The sequence below is a fragment of the Garra rufa genome, chromosome 16 (assembly GCF_049309525.1).
Source record: "Garra rufa chromosome 16, GarRuf1.0, whole genome shotgun sequence".
Classification (NCBI taxonomy): Eukaryota; Metazoa; Chordata; class Actinopteri; order Cypriniformes; family Cyprinidae; genus Garra; species Garra rufa.
In genome coordinates this window covers 34,647,968-34,675,068 of record NC_133376.1, presented here as the reverse complement: position 1 = coordinate 34,675,068, position 27,101 = coordinate 34,647,968, and the positions used below count along the sequence as shown (strand labels likewise).

The 27,101-nt window shown below is 35.4% G+C and overlaps 1 protein-coding gene across 1 annotated transcript; it reads right to left on the bottom strand.

Annotated features, from left to right (window-relative positions):
* On the bottom strand, window positions 1-24,351 carry mtnr1ab (melatonin receptor 1A b). Its single transcript, XM_073820809.1, has 2 exons — window positions 23,980-24,351; window positions 1-2,595 (listed from the first exon to the last, which is right to left on the bottom strand). Exons 1-2 carry the CDS (start codon window positions 24,164-24,166, stop codon window positions 1,727-1,729), a joined length of 1,056 nt encoding a protein of 351 aa, XP_073676910.1. The 5' UTR covers window positions 24,167-24,351; the 3' UTR covers window positions 1-1,726.
* Between the last annotated feature and the right edge of the window lie 2,750 nt (window positions 24,352-27,101).

Sequence of the window (27,101 nt, the reverse complement as noted above, 5' to 3'; positions counted from 1 at the left end):
TTCATTTTTGTTGATTTTTATGTTGTAAACAAGAAAGTAAGGTACTGTGTTGAACATATGTCATTTATGTAACATTATAACTGTGATTTATAGTAGTACATTGAACTTGATGTATGACAGAATACGGATAGGCCAGGAGTGCCCAAAAACAGTCCTGGAGAGCTGGTGTCCTGCAGAATTTAGCTCCATCTTGCCTCAACATATCTGCCGGGAAGTTTCTAGTATGCCTAGTAAGAGCTTGATTTAGCTGGTTCAGGTGTGTCTAATTGGGGTTGGAGGACACCGGCCCTCTAGGAACAGGATTGTAAACCCCTGGGATAGGGTGAATTCAGGCTTTTTGCCATTGAGATGACTGTGAAATATGGCCCAATTATCCTGAATTAACCCTAAGTTGTTTAAGAAGAGTCTTATATTGCTTTATCATTAAATGCACCCCATTGCAGTAGTATAGCAATGCAATTTGGTGAATAAATAAATCATAAGTGCTATAACAGATGGATAAGAAGACCCTGTTATGAAACATTTCATTTTGATCACATTTCATACGATATGCAGATACAGTACACAGATGCTACAGTGACCATTTAAAGAAAAAGTTGACGCAAAAATGAAAATTGTCATTTACTCATGTCGCTCTAAACTGTATTTTTAAAATGTATAATCAGAGTCAATGCAGTCCAGTGTTGTTTAGACACCACTGACTGTCATTAGGGTGGGTAATGATCATCTTTGGGTAAATTGTTCCTTTAAGAGCTTGCCTATATTTACATGAACCCAGTCTCAAATCTGTCATACCTGTAGGAACCTAAAGACATTTGTGACCCTGGAGCACAAAACCAGTCATAAGTAGCACAGGTATATTTGTGGCAACAGTCAAAAATACATTGTATGGGTCAAAATTATTATTTTATGCCAAAAATCATTAGGATATTAAGTAAAGATCATGTTCCATGAACATATTTTGAAACTTTCCTACCGTAGTAATGTGCATTGCTATTTTTGAACATTTGGACAACTTTCAAGGTGATTTTCTCAATATTTTGATTTCAGATTTACCCTCAGATTTCAATTTTTCAAATAGTTGGACAAATATTGCCTTGTCCTAACAAACCATACATCAATAGACAGCTTATTTACTCAGCTTTCAGATGATGTTCAAATCTCAATTTCAAAAAAATTGACCCTTATGAATGGTTTTGTGGTCCAGGGTCACATTTTTTTTTTACTTTCAAATATGGGACAAATACTGTTGGCCTGCACTGGCTGTCGTACTAATAAGTAAAACCAGGTTGCCTAGAAATAATATAGTTGAGTAAAATAAACAAAGTATTATTTTGCTAATGCATTATTTGGCGTGTGCTGCATACAGCCTCTAAAAACATCAGAAAATAACAAAACCTAAAAAAAATACAATATGACAACGGTCGTAAATGATATTGTTGAGCACTTGCGTGCTACTGTTCTGCTCATTTGGCACCTAGTTCCTTGTGTATTGGTTTGTAGCAAGTTATGATGTCCTGAAAAATATGGACCTACTGTGTATAAAATAATAAAATGCCTGACATTATGAATTTGTAAACACTGAGACCAAGCAAGATAACTGCAATGCACCTTTTTTGTAAAAGCAACAGGTACAAGAAATACATACACCTGTATAAATATCGGTTATAAATAGTCAGTTCTGAAAGCAGCTGAAATGCTTATTTGGTTGTTGTTCACAGTGTCCTCATACCGAATCGACTTTGACTTGGTTGTTGTTTGTCATTAAAGGAGATGGCTTGCTTTTGATCCGATCCGCGGCATCATTTGAACTCTCTGGGAAGAACATCCTCGCAGTACAGAGTGAGATAATAATTTTTTTGTACTCTCGTCTGAAGTTCTGGTTCAGCAGTCCGTAGACTATGGCATTAAGGCAGCTGTTGAAATAGGCCATAAAATAACTAGATACAAAAAACCACTCCGGGATGAGAGGCGCAACCCGATCTGGGTCTATAGCGACTGCTAGGCCGATGAAATTAAGAGGGGCCCAGCAGACAGCAAAAAGAACGAACACCACAAACATGGTGACGAAGTTCCTTATGTCGTGCGGCGTGAGTTTGGGCCTGAACTCGGGTTTGACCCGTCGTCTCACCTGGATCACCAAGATCCAGATCCGCAGGTAGCAGTATGTCACAATCATGATTGGAAGAATGAAATGGAAGAACACAACGGCAATGGTGTACGCTGAGCTGGCCGACTGTGCAAACGTACACGAGTAGACCCTGGGGTCGTACTGCAGGGAGCCGACGTAAAAGTTTGGCACTATAGCGACCACAGTCAGTATCCAGATGAGAAGGACGTAGCAAAGCGAGTTCTTGTCACTGTATAGCTTGTCATACTTCAGGCTGTGACAGATATAGCAGTAGCGATTGATGGCAATGCCAGTGATGTTAAATATAGATCCAATCACACTCAGTCCCATCAGGAATCCACTGATCTGGCAGTGGACAAATCCCAGATTCCATCCATTATGGACAATGGAGACCAGCACGAGAGGATAAGGATAGACTGCTACCACCAGGTCAGCAACCGCCAGGCTCACCACAAATATGTTCCCTACAAAACAACGACAGTGAAAAGACAATAAATGCAAATAAAGCAATTACAACCACATAGCAACACTGTAAAAATGGGAAAACCTTCAAGCGAAACTGTATTCCCAGTATGCAAATTATGTTATTGAATAACATGAGGCCAAATACAATACTGTAGCAACCTTTTTAATAGAGAGGAAATTATAGAGAGGGTTCATACGATTGTCATGTGCTTACCATCTCCGATTTTGCTGATGGCTTGTCAGGATTAGACTTGTATTACGTTTTGTGTATGACGTCTTGCAAAAACAAAGTTTAGGCGTTATTACTCTTGTCCTTTGCTGATGGTTGCCAGTATGCTTTTGCAGCATGACCTTTATTGCATCTAATTAAATCATATCTTTCCTAAGTCTGTCAGCTGCTTTCGCTATTAAAAGGATTTGGGTTGCATCTGTTATTGTCACATGATACTTCTCTCCAATGAAGAACTTGTAGAATTTTGGGCCCGTGTTAGAAGTCACTAGCTGATGAAACCAAGGTGCAAAGGTTTTTAAATATACAATTTTCAGATTTTCATTTATGTTATGTATGTGTGCTTCATACACATTTAAAACATTTACTGTATACAACTTGAAATGAAAAGTTTTCCTTTAATCTTGTCTTCTTTACACATCTTAAAAATTTTATGAAATAAAAAAAACTTTTCAATCGTAATTATTAAGAAGTTTTGGAGTTACTAATTTCAGTTAAACTGAACTAACCTTTCTAACCTATCATTTTCTTAAAGGGCACATATTATGCCCCTTTTTACAAGATGTAATATAAGTCTCAGGTGTCCCCAGAATGTCTGTGAAGTTTCAACTCAAAGTACCCCACAGACCATTTATAATATTATTTTGAAACTGCCTATTGTAAGTGTAAGCAGAAACGTGTTGTTTTTGTGCATTTCTCTTTAAATGAAAATGAGCTGCTGCTCCCCGCACTCTTTCCAGGAAAGGGCCATGTCTTTACAGCTTGTACCTCTGATACTTTGCCAAAAAACGAGAGTATTGGTTTTGATTATCATGTCTATCATGCTGAAATCATGTGTTTTAAAGCCATATCAGTTCAAACTTCAGATATACGGAGGCTGTCACACAAGTTCTCTTTCATGTCTTATTACGCTTAAACTATCATACACACAAATTCATGTTAAAAACACATAAGTTATGTATGTGAAGGTAATAGCATTAGAACTGGTATACTTGTCACTTGTGAAAACAAAATGGTGGCGCTGTGGGTGGAAGCATGCAGATTAAGAAGCTTTAATATTAGAATAAGATCCCCTTCCTAATGTTAATGGATTGTCTTTTTTCACCTTTTCTGGGTTGGTAGATGCACCTGGGACCCAATTATAGCACTTAAACATGGAAAAAAGTCTGATATACATACATTTCTTGTTAAATATTAATATAAATATTAATGTAACAAATTTGGATTATTTTTAAGAAATCAAAATTTGTAGGTTTCAGCCATTTACAGTTGAAGTCAAAAGTTTACATACACCTTGCAGAATCTGCAAAATGTGAATTATTTTACCAAAATAAAAGGGATCATACAAAATCTTTTTAAATCTTGTTATTTTTTATTTAGTACTGACCTGAATATAGAGAAAGTAGTAGTTGAATTTATAAAAAAATACCCGATTCAAAAGTTGACATACATTTGGTGCTTAATACTGTGTTGTTACTTAAATGATCCAGAGCTGTTTTTTTTATGTTTAGTGATAGTTGTTCATGAGTCCCTTATTTGTCCTGAACAGTTAAACTGCCCGCTGTTTTTCTGAAATCCATCTTTTCACACTGAGGACAACTGAGGGACTCATATGCAACTATTACAGAAGTTTCAAACACTCACTGATGCTTCAGAAGGAAACCACAATGCATTAGGCCAGGGGGTGAAAACTTTTGAAATTGAGGATTGAGAATTCGGGATAAATTTAACTTATTTTGTCTTCTGGGAACCATGTAAGTATCTTCTGTAGCTTCTGAAGGGCAGTACTAAATGAAAAGAATAAAAAAAAGTACACATCCTCATTCTGTTCAAAAGTTTTCACCCCCAGCTCTAAATGCATCGTTTTGAGTCTTCTGTAATAGTTGCATATGAGTTCCTTCAGTTGTCCTCAGTGTGAAAAGATGGATCTCAAAATCATAGTCATTTTGGTAAGGGTTTAGGACAAACAAGGGACTCTCGAACAACTATCACTAATCAAATAACTAAGGTCCGTTTAAAGGTATCTAGTATAGATATATATACTCATTCATTGATTTCCATATTATACTATACTCGTTTCCTTTTGGCTCACTTAGAAAGAAAAGGTAAACATATTCAAAATGTGAACCAGCCTAACTTTCTCGGCAGGCAGATCAGATGTGGAACACTGCACTCGCATACTGGCATTTTTTATCTCATATACCGAACACGCTGTGCAAATCTTGTAATCCTGAGGGATTGCCAAATAAATACATTCATGATTTAGCAAATTTAGCTCAATGTTGAGAGGAACCATCGGGACAGAAGATCGTTCCAGAACAGTGACTCAGTAAATTATTCCTGTGACATCTCAGCGGCTCCTCTATTTTCAACTGTTGTGTTCCTGAAGTTGCATTTGAACTGAGGACGACTAGCAGAGAGAGGCAAAATATGAACAGAGATCTGGAAAGCCCAGCAGGGGCCCTGTAGCATGGACCGCAAATCTCACAGCAGAAGTGATCTGCAGCTAATGACTTCATGTGAGTCGTCACTATATTCAGTGCACAACTGCAACAAGCTGAAGTTTATATTCCCAAGAGTTCTTTATGCTGTTTATATGATTACAGCTGGAAGGAGGTTTTTAAGTTTACAACTTAAGTTCTTAAAGTTTTTAAAGCTGACTCTGATTGGGGAAAATCAACTGTTACTTACTGTGTTTGTCTAGCCATGTCATAATGAGATGGCATGCTAGTTGTTAACTCTGAATTTTTGTCTGTGAGCACATATCAAACTACTAGAACTAGTTATTAAACACTCATAACATTTTTACGTCAGCACACATATGTGACCCTAGAGCACAAAACAGTCATAAATATCAAATTTTCAAAATTGAGATAATCTCAAAGCTAAATAAATAAGAAAATTTAAAATCTGAGGGTGCAAAAAAATTTAAATGAACAAAATTGCCTTCAAAGTTGTCAAAATGAAGTTCTTACCAATGCATATTACTAATCAAAAAATAAGTTTTATTTGTTTGGCTAGACGCTATTAAAAATGATTACAATGAAATCATGCTCCTGTTTCTAAAATGCCCAAAAATATCTACTTCCCACTTCGAGAATGCAGCACTGATTAATATGTGTATTCTACAGTAGCATGAGAGGCAAAGAGTCTGAGACTCTGGAGTAAAAGCCCTTATAACCATGTCACTTTCTCCCTAGATGGTTTGTTTGTGCCACTAATGGCATATATGCTGCAGGGCAAACCTTTGGTTATGATTTTTCCACACCGCCACACATACAGTGAGAGAAATTCATGGCCAGATTCACAAGATCCTTTGAGAGCCAGAGGAGTGCAAAGAGAATTTCTCACTCTGATAACTCCTCTACATCCAATTGTTTATTTGGCTGTTTTTTTCTGGCTTTCTGCTATGCGCTGTATGATTAAATTATCTTGCAAGATTTATTGTTTACATTTACTGCCATACATTTGGCAGAAGCTTTCATCCAAAGCATTTTCACATTTTAAAAGTTCTAGTATTCCCTGAGAATCAAATGCATGCCCTTGGTGTTACAATCCGAGCGATATAATATCCATAATATCAACCATAATTTTAAAGTTTTTAATCATGAACACATATGTGACCCTGGACCACAAAACCAGTCATTAGGGTCAGTTTTTTGAAATTGAGATTTATACATCATCTGAAAGCTGAATGAATAAGCTTTCCATTTATGTATGGTTTGGATGGGACAGTATTTGGCCGAGATGCAACTATTTGAAAATCTGGAATCTAAGGGGGCCAAAAAAATCTAAATATTGAGAAAATCGCCTTTAAAGTTGTCCAAATAAACTTCTTAGCTATGCATATTACTAATCAAAACTTATGTTTTGATATATTTACAGTAGGAAATTTACAAAATATCTTCATGGAATGTGATTACTTAATATCCTAATGATTTTTGGCAAAAAATAAATAAATAAATAAATAAATAATTTTGACCCATACAGTGTATTTTTGGCTATTGCTACAAATATACCCGGGCTGCTTAAGACTGCTTAAGGTTTTGTTGTCCAGGGTCACATCTTGAGTTTGGTGTCAGTAAGATGTTTTTACTTTTATTCAGCAAGGAAGCATTACATTTATTAAAAGTGACGTGTTATGCTTAGTTTGTGTTCTAAAGACTTTTAGTTTGTATTATATTTCCATTGCTTCCATTTTCACTTCCCATGTTTGACCTTGGTAAGCGATTAGTCTCACCTGTTTCTAATTTAGTTTCCTTTTTCTTTTGTATTTATAGCTCTTTGATCTAGCATTCCTTTGTCGGTTCTTTTCACACTGTATAGCCTAAGTTTTATGTTTATAGTAAACTGGAACTCTGCTGTTTTTGTATTGGATTCCTATGTTCCTAAGTTCTGGTTTGCTTTAATAAATTCAGTATGCAATTTAGATCCACTCCTCGACTTCTTTTCATCAACACCACTGCACATTGACAGTAAAGACGTTTAAAATTTTACAAATGCTATCTAACACAAATAAATATTGTTCTTTTGAACTTTCTATTAATCATAGAATCCTAAAAAAATGATGATGATAATAATGCGTCTTGAGCAGCAAATCAGCATATTAATATGATTTCTGAAGGATCATGTGATAGCGAAGAATGGAGTAATGATGCTGAAAATTCAACTTTGCCTTACAGGAAATATTGACAAAAAATACATTAAACTAGGGGTGGGCGATATGACCAAAACCTTATATCACAATATAAGTAATTTCTTTTCAAGGTAACAATATGCAGTTGAGGTCAAAAGTTTACACCCCCTTTCAGAATCTGCAAAATGTTAATTATTTTACCAAAATAAGAGCGATCATACAAAATGCATGTTATTGTTAATTTAGTACTGACCTGAATAAGATATTTCACATAAAATATGTTTACATATAGTCCACAATAGAAAACAATAGTTGAATTAATAAAAATGACCCCGTTCAATGGTGTTTAATGATAGTTGTTTATGAGTCCCTTGTTTTTCCTGAACAGTTAAACTGCCTGCTGTGCTTCAGAAAAATCCTCCAGGTCCCATAAATTCTTTGGTTTTCCAGCATTTTTTTTTTTTTTTTTGATCCCTTTCCAAGAATGACGGTATGATTTTGAGATATTTTCACACTGAGGACAACTGAGGGACTCATATGCAACTATTACAGAAGGTTCAAACGCTCACTGATGCTTCGGAAGGAAAAAACATGAATTAAGAGCCGGGGGTGAAAACTTTTTGAAAGTAAATTTAGGGTAAATTTGACTTATTTTGTCTTCTGGGAAACATGTAACCATCTTCTATAGTAGCTTAACAGCAGTACTAAATGAAAAAATATGATATTTAGGCAAAATAAGAAAACACATCTCCATTCTGTTCAAAAGTTTTCACCCCCCGGCTTAATGCATGGTTTTTGCTTCTAAAGCATTTGAACTTTCTGTAATAGTTGCCCTCACAGCTAATGAACCATTAGCCTGACTCAGTTACATCCAGACTGCTGTTCAGCAGTACAGCAAAACAAATTATATTTGAGACGTGAGCTTTTAGTGTGAGTTGTATGTGATGAGATTCAAAAGACTGGATATTGCAAAACAATGTCAAGACAGTAGGTCATTCAACTGAGCTAAAAAAAACAAAAAACAAACATACTGCATAGCGTGACCACTATTGTCTGATTCACTGATGCATGCCTCTTTAGCCAGTTTGTTCAATAAAACACTCAAAAATTAAACTCTTTCATGTATAAATGAGATTCTTTTTTCACCGCAGAAGATAAGCGCTCTTGTTTAAGCACAAACAAACATTTTTTCTATGCTGGACAGGCCTACATCACACAGAGGTAAATGTATTTATAGTAGGTGGAGATGGTAATGAAGACTAAATGGTTATACACAACTTATTCGAGGAGGAAATGTGGTAGAACATGTTCGCTATCAACGCAGCGGCTAGACGTCATTAAGATGAAATGAGTTTAAGCCCCGTTAGACGCTGCCGGTGGATGCTGTAACTACACCATCTGGATCTAAAAGGCATCTTTCTCCAATGACCGCCATTCAAAAGCAGCCACGTATTCAATATTTCATTATATTATTGTAGGACTTTTACCAGAGCCTGGTTTGTTTTTGTTGGGCTCTTAAAAGCGTGAAATGGATTTATATTGTTCCCGTCTGCCGCCTTTGACATTACAGGATAGTCACGAGCAAAGCGTTCATGTGCTGACATCATTCAATCAGCGTGCTCATGGCGTCATTTTTTCTGCAGAGCTAGAGTGATTAGTCACATGACATTTGTAGTACAGGTGATTCAGAATCCTGTAAATGCAAAACAACAGAGGATTTAACTCTTTAGTGAACTCATAAGATTCAATACTAGGAGCTTTAAACATCTCAAATCCTAGTGTCAATGTTTGTTTGTTTATTGAGGAGCCAGATGTTAAATATGATGCTTAAAGTAATCAAATTGTAATTAATCTATGCACTTGGGTGTTTAACAGAGGCCAAATGCACATACTGCAGTATATACTATGAAGTTTTGCTATCCTTTCAAATTGAAGTCATTGAAGAGTACTAAGATATGTGACCCGACCTGGCGAATTGAGTCGGAAGTCGGAACGTTCTATTTTAAGATACGGGCCGATAATGTGGAAATACAATGAATAATATCGTTTTTTCTTTTTTTAGCTAATTTCAAAGAACAGACATTCAAAAATAATCTCTTCGTAGTGTAGATAATTGAGTAAAGCTATTTAAATGTCTAATAAAGTTGACTTAAAGTTTTACTAAATTCGCTGGAAATGAACATTGCTTTTCTCAACTCTCTTGTCACTTCTGAGCATTTCCCTATATTTCGGGTATCGTCACTATCTCTGTATAAAACCAATCAAAAAGCTTAGAAATGTGCACAAACAGTGACATAAACACTGATCATTTGTCAGTTTCGACTGTCCGGCATGCGATTGGTCCAGCCATCCTTCTGTCAGACTAGCAGCGCTCTGCGTAAACAAGCTAGCAAGACTGGCTAAGGCTAGTCAGTGATTTTTTTTGGATCTGAAGACGTGTCATCCTCCGATGAAAGCAACAGCGATGTCAAAGTTCCTTTGGATGCAGAAACGGAGCATGAATTTGTTACCCCTGTGGAAGAGGATCACAACGGCGATGAAAACGTTGAACAGCCTGTGACTGATGTTGGGGAAGTTAATAGGGTCATGTCTAAGCAGTGTGTGTGGGGAACAGTTAGCAGTGATCGAGATGACGAGTTAGCCAAAATAGGTCCCTTTTGCTGTAAAGGCTGTAAACTCAACGATGGAGAGGGGCATTTTCTTTCATTTGATGATAGACATGCTTTCTCTCTGTGACTGCATGTATGCGCAATGTTTTATTCAAATAAATACTTTCAAATAATTTGAGCTTCAGCCTGGTGTAATAGCACAAACTCCAAAATTACCCCAAGAGCTCAGCGACAACTCATCCAAGAGGTCACAAAAGACCCCACAACAACATCTAAAGAACTGCAGGCCTCTCTTGCCTCAGTTAGGGTCAGTGTTCATGACTCCACCATAAGAAAGAGACTGGGCAAAAATGGCCTGCATGGCAGAGTTCCAAGACGACCACTGCTGAGCAAAAAGAACATAAAGGCTCGTCTCGGTTTTGCCAGAACGCATCTTGATGATCTTGATGACTTTTGGGAAAATACTCTATGGACTGACCAGACAAAAGTTTAACTTTTTGTAAGGTGTGTGTCCCATTACATCTGGCGTAAAAGTAACACAGCATTTCAGAAAAAAATCATACCAACAGTAAAACATGGTGGTGGTAGAGTGATGGTCTGGGGCTGTTTTGCTGCTTCTGGACCTGGAAGATTTGCTGTGATAAATGGAACCATGAGTTCTGCTGTCTACCAAAAAATCCTGAAGGACAATGTCCGGTCATCTGTTCGTGACCTCAAGCTGAAGCGAGCTTGTGTTCTGCAGCACGACAATGATCCAAAACACACCAGCAAATCCATTTCTGAATGGCTGAAGAAAAACAAAATGAAAACTTTGGAGTGTCAAAAAGTCAAAGTCCTGACCTGAATCCTATTGAGATGCTGTGGCATGACCTTAAAAAGGTGATTCATGCTCAAAAACCCTCCAATGTGGCTGAATTACAACAATTATGCCAAGATGAGTGGGCCAAAATTCTTGCACAGCGCTGTCACAGACTCATTGCAAGTTATCGCAAATGCTTGATTGCAGTTGTTGTTGCTAAGGGTGGCCCAACCAGTTATTAAGTTTAGGGGGCAAACACTTTTTCACACAGGGCCATGTGGGTTTGGATTTTGTTTTCCCTTCAAAATAAAAAACTTCATTCAAAAACTGCATGTTGTGTTTACTTGTGTTATCTTTGATTAATATTTAAATTTGTTTGATGATCTGAAACATTAAAGTGTGACACATGCAAAAAAAAAAAAAAAAAAAAAAAAGGGGGGCCACCACTTTTTCGCACCACTGTAATGTCTTTGGTCAAATTAAGCTGTAAAAAAAATAGTTTATCCCTTGAAATGCAATAGATTTTCAATTGGAAGAAGAAAGCAGACCATAATTCAAATGGGTATATCTTTAAAACCATTCAAGGTATGACTTTGAATAGTGATTTGAAATCATTTTAAAGCTTACAGTCTCCTCTTTCCATTGATACCAAAATCACAATTTTGAAATTTGGGTCACTGTGACTCATTTTGCTGGATCAGGTCACATATTATATTGTTCACAGAAAAATGAGATGAAATCTCATGGTTTATAGAAGTAATTGAATATTTTTTATATGCTGTGCCCTTGATTTATTCAGCAAAATATCTGCAGCTAAAGACAAACACATTGCCATGCTGTTGCTCTTCATCTTCATCCATCTTACTGAAAGAAAAATAGAGCGCTCATTACAAAAAACAAGGAATTTCTTGGCTTTAACCTCTTGGCTTAAACCAAAAGATCTTTAGTCCCATAGGTATCCGTTATATTTATTCAATATCTCTTTAATCAAGCCTCTCCACATCTAAGCAACCAGATATTAAAGCAAATACCGTATCACGCTGATAGTCAAATTTTGGAATACTGGCTTTTAATTAGTTAATGCCGGGTATCGCACAGTTTAATTGCAGCCTTTGCAAAATAAACTTCGATATCGTTTTGTCACCCGTACTGAGTGTAAATACAGCATTAAAGAGAAGCTCCAAACTACCCTTGAGTTCACAGAAATATTATGCTTAAATCAATATTTTAAAGCTTTGGGATCCCGGAGGGCAGTTTTAAATGATACTGGAGTCTTGTCAAACACAACTCATCACTCATGTCCTTGTGCTTAATTTGTGGCGAAAGGCTAGCAAGAGAAAGTATCTATAGCAGGTCCTGTTTAGCTCATATTTGTGCACAGAATATATTGAAGAATTAGCACTGTCCAATATGTCCTGTTCTGAGGCATGGAAACTAAAATGAATAATAACCAATTTACCTCTATAGGAAAAACAACTGACAAGAAAAAAACAAACTGAAATTCATTTATTTACACCTCAACAAAAAATGCATAGTCGCAGCAACAACATTTATTCATGAATATCATTTCTGACTTCAAATCTATAGATAATGAGTCCATTATGAAGCTCAATCGAGGGAGATATGACATTTGATATCAAGTCATCTGCCACAGTCAAATGCAAATAAAGGGTCAAAGTCTGGCCTTGCACAAAAACTACTAAACAAACTATTTCAAAGCCAATAGCAGCACACAGAGCAATAATATGTTTACGTGGCGATAATGGTTGTTTGCATTGAAGTATTCTATGTAACTAATGTTCATTTGAGTAAACATTACACATGGACATTTTGTTAGACTCTCAAGCAGAACAATGCAACCATACGTAATATATGAAAAATAAGCAGGCTGGCCTGAAATAACCTTAAAAAGTCTTGGTTGAACAAAATCTCTCAGAAATATGGGAGGAAAAGAGAAATAAACTACAGCGATTAATTATGACCTACGCTGCTGTTCAAATGTTTGAGATCAATAAGATTTGTAATGTTTTTTTTAACAGTGTCTCTTATACTCATCAAGGCTGCATTTACTTGATCAGAAATACAGAAAAAACAGTAATAATTGGAAATATTATTACAGTTTAAAATAACGTTTTTCTATTTTAATACATTTTTAAATATGATTTATTCCTGTGATGCAAAGCTGATTTTTCATCAGCTATTACTCCAGTTTTCAGTGTCACATGATCCTTCAGAAATCATTCTAATATGCTGATTTATGTCGGAAATAGTTCTACTGCTTAATATTTTCTTCGTAACCTGTGATTCTTTTTTCAGGATCCTTAATGAATTAAAAGTTAAAAAGAACAGCATTTATTCATGATAGATTTTTTTTTTCTAACAATAAAGGATATTGCTATCACTTTTTATCAGTTTAACATATCCTTGGTGAATAAAAATATTAATTTAATTAATTTAAAACTGTAGTTTATTGTTACAAAAGATTTCTATTTTAAATAAATGCAGTTATTTTACCATTTTATTTATTAAAAATCCTGAAAAAAGTACTGTATCACAGGTATCAACAAAATATTAAGCAGCACAACTGTTTTCAACATTGATAATAAATCAGTATATTATAAAGATTTCTGAAGGATCATGTGACATTGAAGACTGGAGTAATGATGCTGAAAATTCAGCTGTGCATCACAGGAATAAATTACATTTTAAAATATATTCATATAGAAAACAGTTATTTTACAGTGAAATAATGTTTCATAATATTGCTGTTTTTTTGTTTATTTAATTTTTGATTCAATAAATGCAGCCTTGATTAGCATTAAAAAACTTACAGACAGAGTCTATGCTCTCTGCTAAATGGACCAAACACTGGCCCCAAAATGTGACTTTACTTTTTGAAAATTGAATAAAATTCAACCTACAGCTATCTGTATTCATAAGATTATACATTTGACTTTTATCCAAAGCCATATTCATTGCATTCAAGTTATACATTCAGAGTTGAACCATTTACCTTAGTGTTACCTACTGTACCAACATGCTCTTTTGCTGACCTACAGAAATGACTAAGCAACTTCATGAAAAGAAGAAAAAAAAATACAGCCCCAATAAACAAACACAGCATCAGAGCTTAAGATACACAAGTATTTGAAGTAGTGTAATTAATTTTTTTCTTTTTAAATTGATGCATTTGGCAGACACTAGTGCACTCAAGGTATTGCATATTATCATGAATATATAGTACGGCCACAGACCACACCGTGACATTTGACACAGACCCCAGATTGAAATGTCTGACAAAGTGGTGGACCAGGAATTTCTGGCTGTGTTTAACAGTGGATGAGCCAAGAGTTGATCTTCAAAAGTGAGTCAGTCTGTAAGTGAGCGCAGCATCAGTACAGCGTATCTGCAATTGGCCATTCATTAAGGCATTGAAACCAGCCCAAGGGCAGGCCTAGGGCCAAGTCGGGCAAGAGTGAGGACATGAACTCCTCGAGAATAAATAAAGCTTCATGGTAAAAAGCAAAGCATTAGGGAGTTTCCCACGGGGCAATGCAGCATGACAACAAAACTGCAATGTAAAACAAGGGTATATGACCCTGCAAAAAAGATCATCTATAGGAGTCAGCTAGTATATTAATTTCACCTAAAAAGAGATCAATCTTTTTCACACTGTGGACAACTGAGGGACTCATTTGAAACTATTATAGAAGGTTCAAACACTCACTGATGCTCCAGAAGGAAACACAATGCATTGAATTTGAAGAGCAGGGTAAATTTAACTTATTTTGTCTTCTGGCAAACATTTAAGTATCTTCTGTAGCTTCTAAAGGGCAGTACTAAATAAAAAAAATATGATATTAAGGCAAAATAAGAAAAGTACACATCTTCATTCTGTTCAAAAGTTTTCGTTTTTCCTTCTGGAGCATCAGTGAGATTTTCCACTTTCTGTAATAGTTGCATTTGAGTCCCTCAGTTGTCCTCAGTGCGAAAAGATGGATCTCAAAATCATACAGTCATTGTTGGAAAGGGTTCAAATGCACAAAAATGCTGAAAAGCCAAAGAATCTGTGGGACCTGATGGATTTTTTCTGACAAACAGCAGGCAGTTTAACTGTTTAGGACAAACAATCGACTAAAAAAAAAAGAAGAAAACAAATACTGTGGATCATTCAGGTAACAGCACAGAATTAAGAATCAAGTGTATGTAAACTTTTGAACAGGGTAATTTCTATAAATTCAACTATTGTTTTCTTTTGTGGACTATATGTTAACATCTTTAATGTGAAATATCTTATTCAGGTCAGTAGTAAAAAAAAAATAACACTTATTTTTGTAAAATAATTAACATTTAGCAGATTCTGCAAGGTGTATGTAAATTTTTTACCTCAACTATAATTGTCTTGTCATTTAAAGCGACACAACTCTATGCCTGTCTTGCCTTGTCTTGTTCTTTTTGGAGCTTGAATCACCAACCAATTGTGTTGTAAAAAGCAATCAGGGCATTCAAACGTGTGACAGTAAATTGCATCATAGTTCAGTTAAACCTGAACAATAGCTGTTAAATCGTCAGTAGTATTATTTTATATACTAAGGAATCCACTTTTAGATGCTGTTGTTTAAAATTGCTGTATGTAATCATTTTATTCTCTACAAAAATTCTGTCCTCATTCCACCCATGTTCAGTACCCGAGCCTGCTGAAAGGGCCCTTCTTCCACTCACACAAGCTCTGTGAATAATTGGTAGAGAAGAGTTCCTCTTGAATGAACAGTGAACTTCTAATAAGACTGCCTTGGGCTCATAAAACGACGTCAGAGCAACTAAAGAACAGTAGTTAGAGATGAGAACAACACAGAGAAGACGGGCTCTGTTACAATGTCCGAGACCTTGAAAAAACATAAAAAAGGAATCAAACACCCTCAAGTTGTTCCTGTATAGCTCAGCTGGTAGTGGGTGATGCTCACAACACAAAGGGCATGAGTTCGATTCCCAGGAAGCACACAAATTGATTACCTTTATCTTGAAATATGCATCTGGTTCCATATCAAGTTACAAGATGCATACAGTACAGCATATCAATGCTAGCTCTCAGGTGGAGTTTCATTTGTAATTTTATGATGTAGGTACACTGGCTGTGTTGAAATGAGGATTATCTAACAGCAGGGAATGGCTGGTCTGAATAATCTAAACAGACAGTGGTGCCACAGCAGATAGAGTCTTTGAGGTTGAGTAGCTTAAATAAAACAGATTGACCGCAATGGGGAGGAGAGGAACCACTTTGTTTCACCACAGAAGAACAATGAAGAGCGAATGTGTGTGTGCCCGTGTGACCATGTGTACATGCTTGTTTTTTTTTTGTTGTTTTTTTGAGTAACTGTAACTTTGGATATGTGGTGGAATGATTGCTGATTGAATGCACACTGGGTCAGTGGTCTTTACAACGGGCCATGGGAGGTCCTCTCACTAGTGAGAAACATAATGAAGCACACATAGTGGGAGGCTAATGGGACAATTACTGGGTTAATTTGACCCACTAATCAAAGAACATGGTGCACTATACTGAGTAGAAGAGGAAACGTTACTGGATAAATATAAAAAGTAAATAACCTGACAAGTACACCATGCTGAAATATGTCAAAATTGACTGAAATGAAATTGTTATTGTAGGCACTTCAAAATATTGTGAATACTTCTAGGTTATCTGAATGGTTCAGATTTTTAGAATGCACATTAGCTTCTTTTCCATCAGCCAGTTAAAATATACAACACTGCATATGTGACCCTGGACCACAAAACCAGGCTTAAAGGGATAGTTCACCCCAAAAAAAATTAAAATTTGATGTTTATCTGCTTACCCCCAGGGCATCCAAGATGTAGGTGACTTTGTTTCCTCAGAAAAACACAAACAAAGATTTTTAATGAAAACCGGGGAAACCATGGATGTGGGCACCAAACCTTTAACCCTCTGGGGCCCAAGGGTGTTTTGGGGCCCTGAAGAAGTTTTGACATGCCTTGACATTTGTGCTTTTTTCAGTATGTTAAAAACATATTAATATCCTAAATCTAAATACATTGTATTTAGCACAAATTGGACTACAAAAATATGTAAGCAACATGAATGTACACTTTTAAGTTTTTGAGAAAACAATGTTTATGCGTGCATTTTGAAAAACTAAATTTTTGAAGTCACTGAAATAAGGTCATCTAACACATACAGAATATTTATTCTCGGGACTTTCGAGAATTGGATGTGGTAGGCTTGGTTTTTTTCTACCAAATGATGTGAAAATCATCTAGTTCACTTGTTTTCACAAAACAGTATATAGATTTAAATTTTTGAAGACACTTTTTGTTTAGAATGGCTGTATGCGAGAAGGCGTGAATGATCATGAATAATGCTGTGATTTACACCTGAGAAGACAAAGACCTGCATAATGAGCCGCATAATGAGCCATTCAGTCGGATGTTGACTGAGAGGAAACAACAGAAAGAATAAAGGAAAAATGAAAGGACAAAATAAATATTTAGTTTGAAGTGTATTTTGAATATATTTAACTATCACACAAAATAACTTGTCTTTCACTTGTGAGTGCAGTTAAACTTTTTATTAGGAACAAAAGTAATAAACAACACAGAAGTCAAGATGTCGAGGGTGCAATATCCAAATCACTTGCAGGAAACTTGAACACAGGAAAACGGGGAACAGCAGAAACTGCAAAGAAAACAAGTAGATGTGAGCAACACAATGATCTGACAAAGACAGAGCTAACATGGAGAAAACACATACACTACCAGCCAAACTTTTTATTATTAAAAGTTTTTTTTTTTTTTTTAAGTGAGCAGTTTTTTTTACATAGTAAACCTATTTCACAAAATTAGATAATTATTTTTCTTTAAAAAAGTACCTTTGACTGGTAGTGTATAGCATAGGCGTATAACAGTTAGGTGCAAATAAAACAGTGTGAGATAAATACAGGTGTAAGGTTTGTAATGAAGTGATACAGGAGAAACCATACATCTTCTACCTTTCATACAGATTACTTAAAAAGAGAATATTAGTTTTTTATTTGAATTGGTTTATGTAAAAAGTAAACATTTCAAGCTTTCTACAAGTAAATGCATTATGTCTGTGAGGCACGTAATCACTTAGATTTAGGTTTCATGCACGTTAGTTTCATTTACGTGTCTGTGAAAAGATATAACAGAGACAGTGAAGGCAGAGCGCGTGCCCTGACTGTTTTCTTATTTTCATAAAAGCACAGTGTATACAAATAAAAATATACCCTCTACAGTTTCGAATGATGTATTGGTTGTATTTGTACGATCAAAACTGACGGAGAATTTTACATTCTTTTCGGAGTTATTACAAAAGCGTGCCTCAAATGCGCCAGCGCGTTTTTCGACCAAAGTTGAAACATCCTGTCATCATGAGACATTTAGATGCAGTGAAATGAAACATACTTTATAATGTTTCACTTGCTGTAGTCAGGAAATACAGTTGGCAAAAAGTCTTAACTGGTAAAATGTGTGCACATTCTGTCACAGTAACAACTTACAAATATAAAAGAAAAAAACTTACTTGTGTAAATATCTCATCTGCTGGTTCACGCCATGTCTCATTTAATGTTCATCTTCTGAAGTAAGTTTTATTCCTGACAGCCCGTCTTCTTCCAGAAAGAACTAACTTGAAAGAAAAGAAACTGCTTTCTCCTTTGTTTACTGTGATATGGGCGTCTACTTTTGGCGCGGCGCCCTCACGTGGACGATTTGAATATGAAAAGATCGAATCGCTCTTGGGCGTGATCTAATTAAAACTAATGAAGCAGACAAGAGAGACTGGACATCGTGTTGGTTTCATACGGATTACTTTATCACAGAATATTTGATTTCAATAAACATTACTTTATTTGAAAGTATAGATATCAAGCTTTCTCTAGACATATTGCTCATGTCTCTGTGTTGTGTATTGGCTGAGTTATAGTCTATTTTAATGACGCGTTTCTGAATGAAGATCACGGAGATCAACGCGGCAGACAGCACACCCTTTTTGTTTTCTTTATTTTGTAAAATCACAATATTTTTTTGGTTTTGTGAGTATATACAAATAAAAGTAGACCCTTTACAGATTCGATTGATGTACTGCTTTTATCTGTACAATCAGAGATGACCGAGTAATTGAAGTTCCTTTTGGGAAACTGCCACAAAACGCGTATACGCGTGTTTGGACCCCAGGGGGTTAAAAGTAAACAAAAACATGCACAGACAAATCCAAATTACACCCTGCTGCTCGTGACGATACATTGATGTCCTAAGACACGAAACGATGGTTTTTTGTGAGAAACTGAACAGTATTTATATCATTTTTTACCTTTGATACACAGACACGTCCATCTGTCCTGAGCACGAGCTCATCATCCGGCTCGTGACATGTGAACGCGCTCTGGCGTAGAATACGCAAACGCCGGAAGCGATCTGTCGCGTGTATACGACACTCATTGTTTACATAGAGCACAGAGATTGTGAGTATAGCGGCTATTCAAAATGGTAATTACTTGCGCGTATCCTGATTGTTCAAACCGATTTAAAGCTAAAAGATTACGTTTGCTTGCGCAAACTCATCCGGGACTTTTCACTGATTTCCCCTTACGGCGTTTGCGTATACTACGCTAGAGCGCGTGCACATGTAACGTGCCTGATGCCAAACTCGTGCTCATGACATATGGACGTGGCTGTGTATCAAAGGTAAAAAATGATATAAATACCGTTCAGTTTCTCACAAAAACAGATCGTTTCGTGTCTTAGGACATCAATGTATCGTCACGAGCCGCAAGGTGTAATTTGGATTTGTCTGTGCATGTTTTTGTTCACTTTTAAAGGTTTGGTGCCCATCCACGTCCATTACATGGCTGACAGACTGCACCGGTTTTCATTAAAAATCTTAGTTTGTGTTCTGCTGAGGAAACAAAGTCACCTACATCTTGGATGCCCTGGGGGTAAGCAGATAAACATCAAATTTTCATTTTTGGGTGAACTATCCCTTTAAGTAGCACAGGTATATTTGGAGCAATAGCCAACAATATGGGTCAAAATTATTGATTTTTATTTTATGCCAAAAATCATTAGGATATTAGGTATAGATCATGTTCCATGAAAATATTTTGTAAATTTGCTACTGTAAATATATTGAAACTTAATTTTTGATTAGTAATATGCATAGCCACGAACTTCATTTGGACAACTTTAAAGTCAATTTTCTTAATATCTAGATTTTTTTGCACCCTCAGATTCCATATTTTCAAAGAGTTGTATCTCGGTCAAATATTGTCATATCCTAATAATGGACAGCTTATTTATTCAGCTTTCAGATAATGTATAAATCTCAATTTCAAAAAACTGACACTCACGACCGGTTTTGTTGTCCATGATCACATATATCAGGCATGTGATTGGCTAAGGACAAAAAAGCAGGAAAATATACTAAGACAACCCCCCCACCATATAATGATTTGCGGTTGTCGGTTGGGAAAATTAACCGAAATGAGCATCCCTAATAGCTAGCAAATACAAGTAAGTTAATGTTAATGCAGCTTAAACATCCTGCCATAGTGGAAAATCACTCAAAATCCATCATCTAATCCCGGGTTCTTCAACTAAAACGGCTCGAGGTCCGGTAATGAACCCTGCGCACCAGCCGAGGTCCGGACAATTATATATAAAAAACTTTTTTTTTTTTTTTTTTTTGCGAGACCAGGGTATCAGCAGCATATTTTATCTTAAATTCTAGACATTTAAATACTTTTTTAAAGACCTGAACAAAATTTAATTAATAAATAAATTATTAAAATGACTGTAAAAAGCATGATTTACAATTGAGATGCAGATTTCACAAAACAAAAAAAGATTTCTTAAATTATAAAATTCACATTCCAGCCTTCAAGAGTAAAAAGTATCAATTCTTATTAATTTAAACAATTATTGTCAATCAAGTATTATATTAATTAACATATATTTTATTGCCTTAATTGTTTAAATTTGTATAACACATGATCTTGTCGATCCATCAGAAAACATTTACAACTCTACGTGTTTGGTGCTTAAAACCATGGACTGATTTGTTTACATTGGTCTTTTTGACAACAGCAGACACACGAGCTGATTAAAAATGTCAGATCATTCTCTTCCAGCAGGAGGCGCTATCAGAATGATACACAAAACAAGCTCCGCAGCTGACTTTGAAACGTGCAGCGCTCATATTTATTCAATGGATAACCTTATAAAGTTTCATCGCAATTACTGCCTTTTAGTCCCCACATTTAAGACCACCGGAAATAATTAAGTCTTTCTTAACCCTTAATAACACTACAGTCATCAATAAAAATGAAGAGCTTTATTTCAAGAACCGACTTTCAAAAACCCTTAGCCTACACAAAATACGTTTCTTTTTATTTTGCACAAGAGAAATATTAGGGAAGTAAATTAATATCAGCATATGAAGTATATTCGTCTATCATTGTCTCTTAGAGAATGTGCACATTAGATGCTGAAAGCGCTGTTTTTACTTTCACTTTAACATATGCAATTTTCACGTTGCTTGTGTGATATCCATTGGCTCACCGTCGTGGTTTAAAATATAAATATGTATAAAAATACAGTATAAAAAGATATATTTACAATATTTTGCGACGTAACCCCAAAATAATGCATTTCCCATCAACGTTTTTCACTCACTGAAAGCTACATCTGTCTGCCGATCTTTGCTCTCCTCACAGCACGGAAGATTGCACCCAAACGCTGTGCTTGATATAAATGTATTTATTAGAAATAGCGTTTGGCATTTTTTTTTTATTATGTCAAAAGCTTTCACGGTCCGCATGGACGCATCTTGCGGTCCGGAATCATACTTCGCCATCCGCCATTTGCGAACGGTCGCAAATACGTGACATAGAGGTCACATTTTCAGGTCGAAAAATCCGGAATTCCGGATTAATCCGGAAAAATCACATCCCTGATATATGCTGCTAAATGGGCTTAACAAAAATGCAAATTCATTATCTAACAGTAGGTGGCATTTATGGAAAAACAACAATATGTTGTTTATCGTGATCATTCTGGTAGCACTTCTTAACTTTCTGTTTCTGACATCCACTTGTCACAGAGAAGAAAGAAAGTCAGACGGTATTTACATGTTTTCGGACAGCCATTCAATTTTTTTTTGTTATTATATTTTATTTTTTATTTTATTATATTTTATTTTTTATATGTATTAATATTTTTTTTATATTTATGGGTCAATGTGACTATATTTGGAGCAATAGCCAACAATATGGGTCAAAATTACTGATTTTACTTTGATGTTAAGTAAAAATCATGTTCCATGAAGATATTTAGTAAATGTCCTACCATAAATATATCAAAACTTAATTTTTGATTAGTAATATGCATTGCTACGAATGTCATTTAGACAGCTTTAAAGGCAATTTTTCTCAATATTTTGATTTTTTTGCATCTTCAGATTCCAGAGTTGTATTTTGGCCAAATATTGTCATATCCTAATAACGGAAAGCTTATTTATTCAGCTTTCAGATAATGTATAAATCTCAATTTCAAGAAAATTGACCCTCACGACACATATGCTATGAAATGGGCTTAACGAAAACGCAGATTCATTATCTAACAGTAGGTGGCATTTATGGATTTATGGAAAAACACCAATACGTTGTTTATGGTGATCATTCTGGTACACAAAGCAGCACTTCTCAACTTTCTGTTTCTGAGATCCACTTGTCACAGAGAAGAAAGGAAGTCAGTCAGTTTTTCAAGTATTCTAAATCATATACTATAATAAAAATGTCAGTAATTATTGAGACATGAAAATTGGATACTATCAGATGCCAACTTAATTTCAACAGCAATAACATCAAGTTGCACCACATAACAATGCATATGTAAGTATATTTAGTTAATTGGAATTGCTTTGTACTTAATGTAAACATAAGCACTGTCCAAAACTTTAAATGTTAAACGTTCTTCTTGATATTGAAAATAAAAAGTTATTTAACTTAAGAGGACAGCACTTAGGCTTGCTTATACTGTGATAAAAGCTTCAGCAATTATTGAGATATGAAAATTGGATACTATCACATACCAACCTAATTTCAACAGCAAGCTGCACTACATAATAATGCATACATAAGTATATTTAGTCAATTAAAATTGCTTTGTACTTCATGTAGACATAAGCACTGTGCAAAACTTGTTTTCCCATAGTGCTGTTATAATTTTCAAACTGGTGCCACAAACTTCACAGTTCAGGAACAACATAAGGTCTCTGTCTGTATTGGCAGAGAAAAGTGACATATGGGTCGGTGTGACACCGGTGATAAGCACTCCATCCACTCACAGGAAAATGACTGGCCTGTTCAGGTTTGTTTGATATTGGGCCAGTTACCTGAAACCTCTAAAAATAGTTCCTTACTGTTTACTACGTTTCAGTACAATAACCTGAAAATATGAAATCACACTGAGTAAGAATTAAGTTTATGCAGAATGCTGCATCTAGTTCATTTAGAAACTCTTAAAACTCACAGTATACTATGGTACAGTGGTACACTGACTGTTAAACAGTACGCATGTTTTTCTGTCAATATTTAGTATCCTGTAATTTAAGCAATCTTTTACCTAGAATCCTGACACTGTATCACAGAATTCTAATTTAGAATTATATTTTACGTGTTTAGTCATTGTAATTTGACTTGGGAAATATAGAGTTACCTTAAGTCAAGAATTAAGATGTAAAGTTGCAGTTCTGACTAGTTAGTAAAAAGCAAGTGTAACTAGTAAGAAAAAAAAACATGTTACTATAAATAAAATGTTACATTTATTTCATACTTTTCACTTCTGTGATAGTAACTAAGAAATGAGTACTGGTGACTATTTAAATAAATCTCGAATTTGTCAAATCATAGTATAGTATCGAAGGAATAGTAACAGGTCAAACTAAAATGATACTAGTAATAGATTATTTTCTAGCAATAAAACGTGTCTACGTCGCTAGTTCAAACGAATAAATGTTGAAGCGGCTTGCCATATTTGGTTAAAAAGCGATCTTACCTGCGTTTCGGAGTTTCTTGTTTCTGTACACGGAGATGATCACCAAGAGGTTCCCCAGTATATCAACCACTATAGTGAAGATCAAAAAGCTGCCCAAAGTTGTGGCAACCCAGGGAGGGCGATTCAGAGTGATGTCGTGAGGGCTCAGTGAAGAACTGTTCATCAAGCCGCTGCCATTTATGTTCATTTTATCTTCACTTCAATAATCCTCGCCATAAATCATAGCATTTGATTCCATTGGAAAATCATGTGTTGCTGTTATTGCGTTTGCGTAAACGTGCGTAAGAGCAAGGTTTGTTATCATGTCATGGTCTTCGATGGAGCGCACGCCTTCATGCTCTGAGCGCGGACATGTGTCCGCACTTTTATAGCTTTCTGTCTACATCAGATTGTTGGTATGTGACATCCGACAGCAAGTTAAGTTCTTCTCAAATGCCCATGGATGGGTGATGCTGTCTGTAGATCGCTGTTACGCTGCCCCGCTGTGGAAGACAACGAAATCGTCTCGCAATTTGGGTCAGAAAAGGTTGAGTTGCGATTCCCTTGCGATTATTTATGCATGTGTCCATTCATTATTTTTGATCATTCATGGTTTATTAAAGTCAAAATCGACACATTCACATAGTTTAATCAAGCCTCGTGGTGAAAAAAAAATCGTTTCAGTGCGTGGACGTGGCATGAAACTTGGAGGTGCAAACACTGCTTAAGGGCTACCCTTAAACTATTCTCTATGCCCTTAAGCAAAAAAACTTCACCCGAGGTTGCTTTATGGCTGTTTCTGTATTAGATGAAGTGTAAATCCCTTTGTACAAAAGGTCTTAAAGATAACAAGTTTAAGTATTAATGTCAAATACAGGTAGGCTATATGTTGTCAAGTCCACAACAGACAGCCCTGATATAAATTCAAAACTAGATACTAGGTATTTCACTTTTTACTCGGTGCATCTTTCTCAGGTTTGTTTTTTTAAGTGTTTCTGTAGGCGCTTGGCATTTCCACTGTTATTGCACAAAAGATACAGTTCATTAAACACATGTTGACCATTTTTGAGGGTGCCTAATTGGCTTTTGACTTAAAACCTTAGAGCTGCTGAGACCATATACACTGTGACAGCTTCCCCTTGAGACAATATTGAGATTTATTTTTTTATTTTTTGCATCCTCAACCAACCCTAATAAGCATGCAGTCAGTGAGGTATCATGCATGTGCACTTATTATAAAAAAAAATTAAATGTTGTTAGTGTTGTTGTTAGTAATTCATCAGTGCATTATTTTCTAAAGACAAAAACATGCCTTCGTATTCTGTTATCTAAATGTAGCAGTTTTCCAACTGCTAGACAGAGCTGCAAAAAGCATCTGAGCAACAATAATAAACTGCCCCTTAAAAACAACCTTTAGACCATGCAGCTGTCCATTTGCACATACAGCCAAATCTATTCGTCATAGAGTAATGTGGTCCAAATACTCTTTGGACTGTTGCTCAGCATCATGCATTAAGCTTTTGCATTGGAGGATGCCTGTCAGTGCCAGCCTCTTTAAATAAACCAGACTGAATAGTTGCAGTTTTATCTCTCTCATACACACTTCATTTCAGACGTGTCAAAGCTATACATCCAGAGTGTCACAAGTTAAACGGGTTATATCGTAAATTTAGAATATTTCCTCCCTGAGGTCCATTACTGAGGTCAAGGAGTCTTACAGCAAAACCGGTGATAATTTAGACTTTTTCACCCCCTCTGTGACCTTTAAAATCAAACCGTATGCTTTATGTCACTATATCTTTAAAACTGTAATGTCTTTTATTTAATTTGCCAATATCTTTGCAATAAACAATTATGTTTACTTAGGGGTTGTGGGGTCTTTTTGCAAAACATCCATTACATTGTGACAAAATAGTCTGCACTGTTTTAACTTTTAAGGTCAAACTGGCGTTATCAAGGACACTGTTAAAAAACATTACAAACATGAGCCTCTCTTTCCTAATGTTGGAATCCTAATGGCAGACTGGCAGGATAACAAATATTTTGTACTAACATTAAAAAAAAAAGATGTGAGTTAGAGTATTGAACATGTCACTCCTTGGATAATATGACCAAAATCTTATGTCACAATATTAGTAATTTTATTTTATGGCAATATTATGTTGTAATATAGTCGTTTTCCATTAAACCTTTAACTGTCACCCCACATTTTTGAATACTGACGTGAAAGTGCACTATCCAGACTTGAATTGTTTTAATTCATGAGCACAGGAGTGGAATCATTTTAAAATATGAAAGTTTCAAAAAGTTGTAGAAGCTTAAATTTACTGTAAAAAAAAAATGCACTGTACTATTTTTTATATTTTATATAAAATAATTTTTTTACATAGCAGGGTTTTATGCAAAAATTGCGATAAAATTAAAGCTTTATGTCAAAAAAGTTATTTTCCAAATTTAACGTTGATATAAAAAGGTTTAAGGTTTGTGAGATTTTTCTGTCACAAATGTCTTAATTTCTCTGTCAACATTACTTCTATCACAAAATAACATCTTGAGGCTTAGACCTTTCCAATCATATGTCAAGATTATAAAAAGTTTTGATTGTAAAATACCGTAATACATTTTGTAATATGACACTTGACACCACCCACTATGGGGAAGGAGAGCTAAAAGATATTAAAGTACTCCATTTCCATGATAACATGATGTCCGCTTTTAAAATAGTTTTCACAGAATGAGATTTTAAGCTTTCAAATAGTATATAATTTATGATGATTACTAATAAGTATTTGATAGGGAACAAAGAAAATGAAAAAAATAGTCCCAGGCTCCCCACAGGTGGGACAGTGACAGTTATTAAATAAGGTCTTTATGATACCACAGTTTGTGATACCATAAAAATTTCATAATTCTTACAGTGTCAGTATTACAAAAAATAACAAATATTAACCTAAGTTAAAAAAAAAACTCAAGCTTACTGATGACAAGTAAACAGTCAGCAATTAAATAAGAATAAGAGACTAATAATGAGCAACTGAACAAAAAATGTATCTAATGTATAAAAAATGTATGAAAAAAAATTTTCACTGTGTAAATTAAATATATACTATATATAGTGATTTAGTCAAGAGCAGCAAGAGATT